At 40.2% G+C, this 11,581-nt stretch overlaps 1 protein-coding gene across 1 annotated transcript in view; it reads left to right on the forward strand.

Annotated features, from left to right (window-relative positions):
* LOC102496329 (ras-related protein R-Ras2) overlaps positions 1–11,581 on the forward strand; it is a gene marked incomplete in the record, with an annotated part of 30,680 nt that overhangs the window by 14,711 nt on the left and 4,388 nt on the right. The window contains 1 exon segment of the mRNA XM_014584741.2: positions 9,091–9,209. Within this exon segment, the coding sequence (XP_014440227.1) occupies positions 9,091–9,209 (119 nt within the window).

An 11,581-nucleotide genomic window follows, 5' to 3' on the forward strand; every position in this document is an offset into this window, starting at 1 on the left:
TAGGGAAAAGCACAGGTAAGGCCCAGCCTTAGTAGTATGCACTGCTAGATGCTGTTACTCAGCAGACTGAGGCCACGTGGAAACCTGACTCCAATTCCATGCCCATCCGAAAAGCTGGCGGTCAAGGTGTGCACCTCTACTCCCAGCAACTCAGGAGGCTGAGGCAGGAGACTCTGAGTGAGCCAGTGTGGGCAACATGATGTCCCTGTCTGGGGGGATGAGCAGGTGAAAGGTTGGTTTGCCCTTGCTAAAATATTAAAGTATGTAAATGTGACAGCACATTGGTTCTGAAATTTAATACAGCAATATCTTGGACTGTGGACATCACAAAATACCTGATTTCGTGTTCTTGACTCAGCCCTGTCTAGAAATCAGCTGGAGTTTTTTCATTTGGTATTTTTATTTTTCCTTTTTTTCTTTTTTAAATTGCCAGAGAGTGCTTGCTCTCACCATAGAGAGAGGTAGGAGGATGGAGGAGAAAGCATTTCTCAGTGGGGTGCAATCACACCAAGTCCCTTTTCTATCTCTCCGTCCTGTTGGAACGCTGGGCACATGTGCCTATGAGCATGGTGCATTTCTAAAGCCATCTGGGCCAGGATTGGAACCTTGGCTGGCCATGTGGAATCTTGTTCCTTTAACTACCAGGTTGTAGGACCAGGCCTAGAATTCAACTGTTTTTACATCTTTTTGTTTTGCTGCCTATCTTTCCCTGGCTCACCTTAGCTGCTTTTTTCCTTTCTCCCTTGTTAGATGCTTAACAGCTAATGGTCACTATTAATTTGAGAAAGGAACTCCTTATTCTTTTTTGGGGGGAGAGGGGGGAGAGGGCACCTGCGCTCACCAGAAAGAGAGAGAAAGTGAGAAATCACCCCCCACGGGGGATGTCCACACCGCAATCCCTTCTCCATTTTCCTCTCCGGATCTTGGGCACACATGCACATGCGCCCGGCGTGAGTTTAAGCCACCGGGTCTGGGACTCGAACCGCGGTCAGCTACGTGGGAGTTCAGCGACATAGCCATTATGCTAACTGCTGGTCCCATGAACTCCTTATTCTTATAAAAACAGAAACATAAGTGAACCAACCAAGATCCCTTCTATTAATATCTTGACTAGTATGTATCCCCCACGGCCTCTTAGGAAGAACAGCCTTCCCTGTCTCTACCTCCATGCATCTAAAAGGTTTGTAAGACATTAAATGTAGGTGCCATGAGGGCATCTCAGTTTTGATTGGTCAGTTTCACTCATGCTTTATCCTTAGCATATAGAACAAAGGTGTGCTGTCATAAATACTGTCATAAATACGTGTTTGATGAATGAATCTGGGCATCCGTAAATCAGGATGTGGTATTAATATCATGCTTCTTTAGATATAGTGTTTTAAAAAACAAATGGTGTTCTGTCACTTCATTACTTGACACACCCCTAAGTCATGCCGCAGTTGTAGTTTATTCCTACTAAGCCCGGTTTGTTCAGATAGAAACGCGGTTACTTCCGTTTGCTTTCCTGTACTTGGAGATGTGTCGTACCAGAGGACTCCTGTTGTAGAGGGCTCCTTACATTGATTTGTGCTTTTGGAACTGAGTCCCACTGGAAGTTTCAAGAGGTAGGTCTGTGCATTTGTCCTATCAGATACATCTTGGTTGTGTAAGCTAAGCATTTCTTTTCTTTTCTTTTTTTTTTTTTTTGAGAGGTTTTCGCTACAGGGCGTGTGCGCTTGCTGGACAGACAGAAAGCGAGAAAGCGCCCCCCAGGGGGGATGGTCACGCTGCAATCCCTTCTCCTCCATTCTCCTCTCGGGATCTTGGGCACGCACGCACACGCGCCCAACGTGAGTTTTAAGCCACCGGGTCCGGGACGCGAACCGCGGTCAACTATGTGGGAGTCCAGCGACATAGCCATTACGCTAACTGCTGGTTCCCAAGCAAAGCATTTCTGAGTAGTGCTCAGACCTACCAAATCAGAATATCCAGGAGATAAGGCTTAGCACTTTTCTTGAGAAAATTTTCTAGGGACCAGCAGATGGCGTCATGGTTACATCTCTGGACTCCTATATAGTCGATTGTGGTTCGAGTCCCAGACTCAGCAGCTTTAAACTCACACTGGGTGCATGTACGGGTATGCCCAAGATCCTGAGAGGAGAATGGAGGAGAAGGGATTGCAGCGTGGTCGTCCCCCACTTGGGGGGTGATTTCTCACTTTCTATCTCTCTGTCTTCCTCTGCCTGCCCAGCAATCGTGCACACCCTGTAGCAAAAATATCTCTGCAAAAAAAATTTCTGGGCTGGGGGACCTCTGCTTGTTTGTGTAGCTTTCAGTCTTCTTTTGGTTTCTGGCTTCACAGTGCTGCCTCTGTTTCATTTGTTGCCCTTTTTGGTTTTGTTTGCTTCGGTGGTTTTAATGCTGGCTCTACTTAGTTAAAAGCACACTGCATTAGTGAGCTCAGAAGCAGCTTCTTATGTGGTTAGAGACCTCTTGACCAGAAATATATGTACTAGATTTGCTGACCTTGATTCCTGGAAGACAGTAAGATGAAACCATGGCTGAAAAATAAATAAAGTAAGCATGTAAACAATTATAGAAGTGTGTTTGTTTTATCATCCAGGCTATGAATTCATTAGTTTTTCTTACTGTGTATAAAGATAGGTCATTTGTCTTTCCTCTTAATCTGACTTACTTTCTGTCTGTCTGTCTGTCTGTCTGTCTATCTAACTATCTATCTATCTATATATATATAGAGAGAGAAAGATAGAGATTTTCCTTTCTCAAATGAATAGTGACCATTAGCTGTTATCTATTGATAGATATATGATGAGGGTGTGATGCCTTTCTGAGGAATAACTGAACAGAAAGAGAGTAAAATTCTCAAGCACATATATATATCCCTCCCCAAAGCAAGTTTACATTAATAAAAATAATTGAAACTGACTTTTTATTTTTTATTATATATTCTTTATGTTATATTCTTTTCAAAAAAGAAATTGCATGAGGATGTACACACTTGCCAGGAAGAGACAGAGAAACAAAAGGAAAAGGAGGACCCCCTCCCCCCCGGGGTGATAATACTATCCCTTCTCCATTTCTCCATCTTGTTGGGATTTCAAACTTGTATGCACATGATTATTTATTTTATTTTATTTATCATTATTATTGATTTTAAATTTGCTATAGGGCATGTACGTGTCCAAAAGAGAGAGAAGGAAAGTGAGAGAGCAAGCTGCCAGATGCCAGGTCCAGGACCCAAATTGTAATCGGCCGTGTGGGAGTCCCGCACCTTAGCCACCACGCCACTTGCTGGCCTTGCACCTGGCATGTTTTCTGAGGCACCTGGGCTAGGAGTCACATCATGGCAGGTGACACAGGAGTCAGCCACCTTAACTATCATGCCACTGGCTGCCCTTGTAAAACTTTATCTTCTTACTGGACTTTCCTTTCTTACTGTGTAATTTGATCAATTTATATTTGAGACTCATAGGCATTAGGATACGTATGTTATTCTGAAGAAAGACAAGGTAAATTTAAATGTTACATAAACTTGGACATACAGTGCTATGGAGAACCTGCTGGCTCCCCTGTTGGAGCACAGCAGAGCTCAAACTGTTGGGAAGTAATTGTTGGATGTATGTGCCTAAGTATAATGAACTAGTGATACAGTATCTAAGGCTGCTGAATTCTAAGAATATTAAACCCAAAAAGACTAGGTTGAATAATACTTTGAGCTCAAGAGAGGCCCAGAACAATTCAAGTTCCAGAGTGGAAAACCTCATGTGTCCTGCGTTATCAGATGTGTCACCCAGAAGAGTTTTATCTGAGTAGTCGAGCAGAATTAGCCCTAGACTAAATGTTGTTTTGGTACTCTGTGATAAAACCTAAAGCATGACCCAGAAACACATACTATTTCCAAATAACTACTACCCAGAAGAAAGTTCAAGAATATATACAAGAATCCAAAATTACTATTAGGTCGGGGGGAAGTCATGATGTATTTTTCTATGCAAAAATGCATCATGACTTTCCCAACCCACTAGTACCCAGTAGGAAAAATCCCAGGCATCCATTTAGAAATTACCAGGCATGTAAAGAAGGGACAACGCGTGACCCATAGTAAGGAGGAAAGTTAATTAATGAAACGGATTCCGAAGTGACCAAGAGGATGGTGGACAAAAATATTAAACCAATTGCTTAAACTATATTTCATGCATTCAAGAAGCTAGAGAAAACATGAAATATGAATATATTAAGTAGAAGAGACATGAAAGAGCTACAGAGATCCAAATAAAACTTGCAGAAATTTTAACTATAAGGTCTGAGATGAAAAATATACTGGGTGAAATTAATGGTAGAAGTAATGCCCAACATTTCTAAATTTGATGAAAGTGATAAATGCTGACATTCAAGAAGCTCAGCAAATCCTGAGCATAAGAAATATGGATAAAATTATAAGACATCACAATAAAGTTGCTTAAAACCAGTGATAAAGAGAAAATCTGAAAATTAGCTATTGGACAAAAGACCTTACGTCCAAAGCGCAGAGGATGGCAGTAGCTGTCACTGTCTCTCGTGGGAAATGATGCAAGCCAGAAGCTAGTGATACAACATCTTTTAAGCATTGAAGGCAAAACTCTGCCATGGCATTCAGAAGTCAGTGCCCACCAGAACTTTATTTTAAAAACAAGGGCGAAATGCTTTTTCCGACCTGCCAAAGTGAAAGCCTTCGTCACCAGCCTACCTACGTTACGAGAAATGTCTAGGAAAATCCTTAGGCATCCAACGATGACAAAAGGAAATCTGAACCTACAGGAAGGATTGAAGAGCACTGGCAATGGTGATTATTTGGAGAAAATACTTTTCTTGCTATTTAAATCTTTTAAAAACATAATCGAATATATAAAACAAAAATAACATATGAGGTTAAAGGTAATGACAATAGAAAGGGGAAAGAGAACATTGCAAAGTTTCTAATACTATACATGAATTAGTATAATACTTGAATTAGATTGTGACGAGTTAGTGCGTGCCCAAGATCCTGAGAGGAGAGTGGAGGAGAAGGGATTGCGGCATGGCCATACCCCCAGGGGATGATTTCTTGCTTTCTGTCTGTCTGTCTCTTTTTGTGGTGAGTGTACACACCCTATAGCAAAAATCTCTCCCCCCATAAAAGTGCTATAAAATAAGATTGTGATGATTTAAAAATGTTTCATATAAACTGAGCTACTAAACATATATAGTTCATTATCTAGCAAAGGAGATAAGATGGAATCATAAAAACAATTCAGTTAATACAAAAGAAGCCAAATGAAGTTGCTAAATAGAACAGAGAGCAAGATGGCTTGGCTATCAATAATCACATTAAATGTAAATTATACTAATACTTCACTTAAAGGCAGACAATGTGGGATTGGATAAATAAGCAAGAACCTATAAGAAGTCTACTTAAAATGTAAGTATACAAATGAGGCAAAAAAAAAAAAAAAAAGGATGAAGTAAGATTTACCATGATAACAATGATGAACGTTAAAGTGGCTCTGCAAACAAAGTATCAAAGTGGACTTCAGAGCAAAGAGTATTAACAGGAATAAAGAGGGTTCCATAGTGAAGAGATTAATCACGAGGATGTACCTAGTAATAACTTCAAAATCCTCAGCAAGAAATGCAAGAAAAACAAGACAAATTCATACTTATAGTCAGAGACTTCATCTTTCTCTCAATAACTGATCGAGCAACAGAAAGATCCTCAATAAGGATACCAGTATCTTAGGCCACCCAGCAAATAGCAGAATACACATTCTTTTGAAATAAGAATGGATTGGAAAGCAAGCCTCAATAAATTTAAAAGGATTCTAGTCAGGCAATGTATGTGCTCTGACCACAATGGAATTTTAATTGGAAATTTAACAAAACTATCTAGGACATTTCTGAATATTGGAAAGCTCACATTTCTAACCCTAGATCAAAGAGAAATTAATAGGAAATTACAAAGTATCATGTACTGGATGAGAATGAAACACAGCATATCAAAATTTTGGGGATGCTGCTAAAGAAGTGTGTGTGTGTGTGTGTGTGTGTGTGTGTGTGTGTGTATAAATAGTGGTGTCCCACATGGTTGACATGCTAGTTCGAGTCCTGGACCTGGCAGGTTGAAAAATGCAGAGTTTGTGTACACACATGTGCCCAAAATTTTGAGAGAAGGGATTGTAGAGAGGCCTTCCCCCTGGGGTGCCTTCTCTCTCTCTCTCTCTCTCTCTCTCTCTCTCTCTCTCTGAGTGCATGCAACATATAGCAAAAGCTTATATAAATAAATAGATAAGCAAACAAACAAACTTATAGCACCAAATACTTGTTTTGGAAAAGAAAAAAGATCTCAGTTCAATGACCTTGATCTCTACCTTAAGAAATCAGAAGGAGAGGCCAGCAGGTGGCATGGTGGTTAAGGGTGCTGGACTCCCACATGACCAACCGTGGTTCGAGTCCTGGACCTGGTGGCTTACTTTCTCACTTACCCTCTCTCTATCGCTCAGTCTCTCTCTGATCAAACTAAAATAAATAAGTAAATACAGTTAAATAAAAAAAAAAGAAATCAGAAAGAAAGGAAGCAAATTAAAACTGTGTAAGTAGAAGGGAAACAGTAAAGATAGGAGTAGAAACCAATAAAATAAGGGAAAAAATTAGAATAAATAATAAAATCCAAGGGCCGGCTATTAGAAGAGCAGTCAGATATTTAGCCAGAATGGTCAGATAAAAAGAGGGTCCAAATATCAGGAATGAGAGGCGTCACCACTTCAGATCTTAGACATTTAAAAGATAATAAATACTATAAACATTTTTATCCCAGTAAATTCAAGAAGCTAGATGAAATGGACTTAGTCTTTGAAAGGAAGGGATACACTACCACAAGTCACTTGAGGAAAAAAAAAATAGACTATATGTATATAAATGAGAAATAATACTGTATATATAAGATAAATTTATAATAAACTTTACATCAAAGAAAACTCTAGGCCTAGATGGATTAGTGACTTATTCCAGACTTTTAAGGAACAGATAACTGTTCTTTTTTTTTTCAAAATTATTTTTATTTAATTTATCCATTCATTTAATTTGTCTAGTGAGAAACACCAAAAGAAAGAGAGGGAAAGTGAGAAAGTAAGCCACCAGGTCCAGGACTCAAGCCGTGATCGATCATATGGGAGTGTCCAGCGCTTTAACCACCATACCACCCGCTGGTCCCTACCTGTTCTTTATGTACTATTCCAGAAAACTGAAGAGAAGAGAGTTCTTTCTAATTCATTGTATGAAGCCAGTCTTACTCTGAAACCAAAACCAGACAGACAGGAAAACTTCGGTCCAGTATCTCTCACGAGCATCAGTGTAGAAATTCTTAATAAAGTATTAGTAACTGAATGTAACAGTATATTAAAAGAATAAGGGGTCAGCAGGTGGCACGATGGTTAAGGTGCTAGACTCACACATGGCTGGCCATGGCTTGAATCTTGGACTTGATGGCTTCAAAAATCATGTGTGTGTCCCAAAATCCTGAGAGGAGAATGGAAGAGAAGGGATTGCAGCATGGCCATTCTTATAGGGAGTGATTTCTCACTTTCTCTCTCTCTCTCTCTCTCTCTCTCTCTCTCTCTTTCGTGTGAGCACAGGCACCCAGTGGTAAAAACCTAGGGGGAAAGAAGAATACAGTAGAGTTTTTTCCAGGAATGCAATGTTGATTTAACATTAGAAAATGAGTCTGTGTAATTCACCATATTGATACTTAAAAGGAAAAATTGTGACATCTAAATAGATGGGGAAAAAAAAAAACATTGAAAATGAAAGTCCATTCTTGATAAACACTTTTTACAAATAGAATAATGGGGAACTTTGTTGCCCTAACAAAGGACATCAGAATAATATCCTACAAATGACAGGATACTTGGTGATGGAAGAGTAAATGCTCTATACGGAAGTTCAGGAACAAGTCAAGAGTATCTTTCTCACCGTTCCCATCATTTTACTGGAGAGTCTAAGCAGTGCAATAAGGCCAGAAAAAGAAATGAAAGCCATCCACATCAAAAAGGAAGAAACTACATTTATTACCAAGTGAAAGGATTATGTAGAAAAAAGACTATGGGATCATAAAAGAACTATTAAATAAGAGGGTTTAGGGTGTCTCTAGGATATAAGGTAAGTAAGTACACAAAAATTATGACCCTATTTTTGTACTGTAAAAAAAAAGTATGCATCATTGAAAAATGTCCAGAAGAATGTGATTCCCTGTGGGTGATAAGCTCTCAAATTTTCTTTTTTCCTCCATCTTTTCTAATTTTTATGCAAATACTTATGCATGTGGCAATAACAGCAATAAAGGGCATTTTTTTTCTCTCCAGAAATAGTCTTAAACTCCATTGCACGACTGTTAACTGGGTTAATTTTAGATAAATATCACTATTTAGATCATTTACATTTATTTAAAATATATAGGATATTTACTTACATTCAATTAATGTTTTCCATTTTACCTGTTCATCAGCTGTGGCACCCTGCATGGCCTCCCTTCCTTCACCTGCAAACATAATGCATTGTACTCATACTTTATTGTTGTACGGGTACTGGGGAATCCATGGTGAAGTCTCACTGGCAGCTGAGCTCACACTCCTCTCCGTCCTCACCTCTTGCTGTTCTCTCTCTGCTTGCCGTGTTCCAGCCGTGCGAGGCTCTGCCCTCAGGCCCAAAGCCCTGGAAAGCCCATTCGTTCTCGTGGCCTCACACAGGCGGTTTCGTCAGAAACGCTCTCACGCCACCCCACCTCGCTCCATACCCTTTACTTAGTAGGTAGCTTTGTTATCATTTCCTCAGGGAGACTTGCTACCATTTTATTTCAGACTTTTTTGTCATCTCTGGACTGAAATCTCTCTTACGGTAGTTTTTCCATCACGGGTCTGTTCTGAGTTGTTCTACAGAGGGGCGCCTCAGTAAGTCTGTTAGTTCAGCCTGTGATAAAACAGTGGCCTCTGGTGAGGTTATCAGCACAGTCCTGTGGCCAGGATTGGATAGAGCATAGTAATTGTTGATATTGTACCTTAAACACAGCTCTTGAAATTTCAGGTAACGCAGGAAGAAGGACAGCAGTTGGCACGGCAACTTAAGGTAACATATATGGAGGCGTCAGCGAAGATTAGGATGAACGTAGATCAAGCTTTCCATGAACTTGTCCGGGTTATAAGGTAAACAGAGCACATCTAGAGGGCTGTTTCAATAAATTACATTAAGTATTTTTAATAAGAGAGAAATTGTACATAGGCGTGATCTTTTTTTAGGGATCCATTCACATGGTGTGTATGAAAATTGTAATTAAGAACATATTCACACACTTCTGATATATTAATTTTAATCATGGCAAAATAAGTACACAGGGATTTAAATTTTTTTTTAATTTTTTTAATTGCAGTGGTGGGGGGTATGTTGCCAGGGAGAGGGGGAGAGAGAGAACATATACACTCCCTAAGGGGGTATAGTCACATTGCAATCTTTTTTTCTATATCTCTCCATTCTATCAGGATGTTGGGTACACATGGACATGCACCCAACATGTGTTTTAAGCCCCCAGGGCTGGGATTAGAACAGTTGGCCATGTGGGATCTTTATGCCCAGCACTTAATTGCTATGTTGTGATGCTGGCCCACACCTAAGGATTTTGCGGAGTAAGTGTAGCTTCCGAAGGTGGTGGTGAGGTGAAGACAGTGACAATGGCAGCAGGCATTTGCGTGGTAATCTCCACCAGACACAGTGCTAAGTGCTTTTTGTGTATTTTTACATTCCGTTCTGTCACAACCCAGTAAGCTAAAGTCCTTTATCCTCACCTTCACATGAGAGAACGGAGGGACAGAGAAGTTAAATAACTTGCTGAAAGTTTAGATTATTAAGCGACAGCCAAAACTTAAATCCAAACCTCCGATTCCAGAGCCCGTGCTCTCAATTTTGCTCCTTACCCAGCTCTGCTGAGGCTGAGTAAGCCAGAGAGTAGAGATTCAAAAATCCCAGACTACCAAGAATTTTTCTGTTAAGTGGCCTAGGAGGCACCTGTGGTTTAGAAAGTGTTAATGGGTTCCAAGAAGCTTGAGGTGGTGGGCGAGGTCTATATTTGCATGTGAGAAAGATTCAGTTACTTCCGTGGGCGGTTGGACTTGATTATTTTGAGTCTTGGAGGCCTGGGCCCTATGTCACTGTGTCACCCACTGCTTTTTAGATCCCGTGTTTGGGATTCTCCGCTAGTTAGCTAGCTAGGCAGTCATGTGAGGTGCTCTTGTTCATTGTGTATCTAAGGTGAGTTGACACCTGAGCTGTAATCTTACCTTGATCGACCCTTGCCAGTGCTTTCTCTTCGTGGAGGGAAAAAAAAGTGAAGGTTATAGGTTTTTGTTTTCAGTAGTTTGCTAAAAATCCCAGTCTCATTGTTGCTTAATGGGTATAGAATTTAGTTTTACAAGATGAGAACGAGTTCTGGAGAGTGGTGGAGGTGATGGGTGTATAACAGTGTGAATGTACTTAATGCTACTACTGAACTATATACTTAAAAATGGTTAGGGTGGACCCATTCAAGGCCCATTTTAGTTTCTTTTTTTTTTTTTAAGAATTATTTTATTTAACTTTATTTATTTGTTTATTTTAATTTGACCAGAGAGGGACAGAGTGATAGAGAGAGGGAGAGAGGGAAACTGAGAAAGCAAGCTGCCAGGTCCAGGACTTGAACTGCTGTCAGCCATGTGGGAGTCCAGTGCCTTTACCATACCACCTGCTGGCCCCGCCCATTTTAGTTTTACGCAACTGGTGAACCCATGCCTGCTTAAAACAATTATAATTGCTATTTTGAAATATGTGTCCTTTGTTTTGATCTAGAGAACCTATCCAAATCCATCTGTCAGTCAAAAGTGAACAGGAGGTAGAGGTTGGTTTTCTCTCAGCCAGGCATTACTAGATATATGTAATACCACAGACTTTAGTCCGTATAGCAACTCTAAAAGGTAGGCTTTTATTCTTAAAAAATGAGGCTCAGAGGTTACCAGCAGTTAGCATAAATGGCTATGTCGCTGAACTCCCATGTAGTCGACCGCGGTTCAGGTCCCGGACCTGGTGGCTTAAAGTCACCCCAGGTGCGTGTGCGTGCATGCCCAAGATACCAAGGAGAATGGAGGAGGAGGAGTTGCAGCGTGACCATCCCCCCTGGGAGGGTGATTTCAAACTGACTTTTAATACGTGGTAGAACCAATTTTGCATTCTAGTAGTCAGTGTTCATTCTTAAATACACCGTAGAGGCCTGGAATTTCAAACTGGGTAGGAGGCTTAAAGGTTATCAAGTCCAGCATCTCATCCGATTCAGAACTCACCCAGTAAAGCAACTCGAGACAGCTCTGCTTATGCTAGGGTTGAAGGTTTTTTTGTTTTTTTTTTTTAAAGCAAATATCTGCTTTGATCCCTAGTTGAAGTTTTAACATTAAAAAGTATATGCACTTAAAGTAGACGTGCCCTAAAATAACCTGCATATGTAGTAGTAGATTACCAAGAAGGCAATTATATTTAGATTTTTCTGTCTTACAGG

The sequence above is a fragment of the Tupaia chinensis genome, unplaced genomic scaffold (genome assembly GCF_000334495.1).
Source record: "Tupaia chinensis unplaced genomic scaffold, TupChi_1.0 Scaffold000077_1, whole genome shotgun sequence".
Classification (NCBI taxonomy): Eukaryota; Metazoa; Chordata; class Mammalia; order Scandentia; family Tupaiidae; genus Tupaia; species Tupaia belangeri.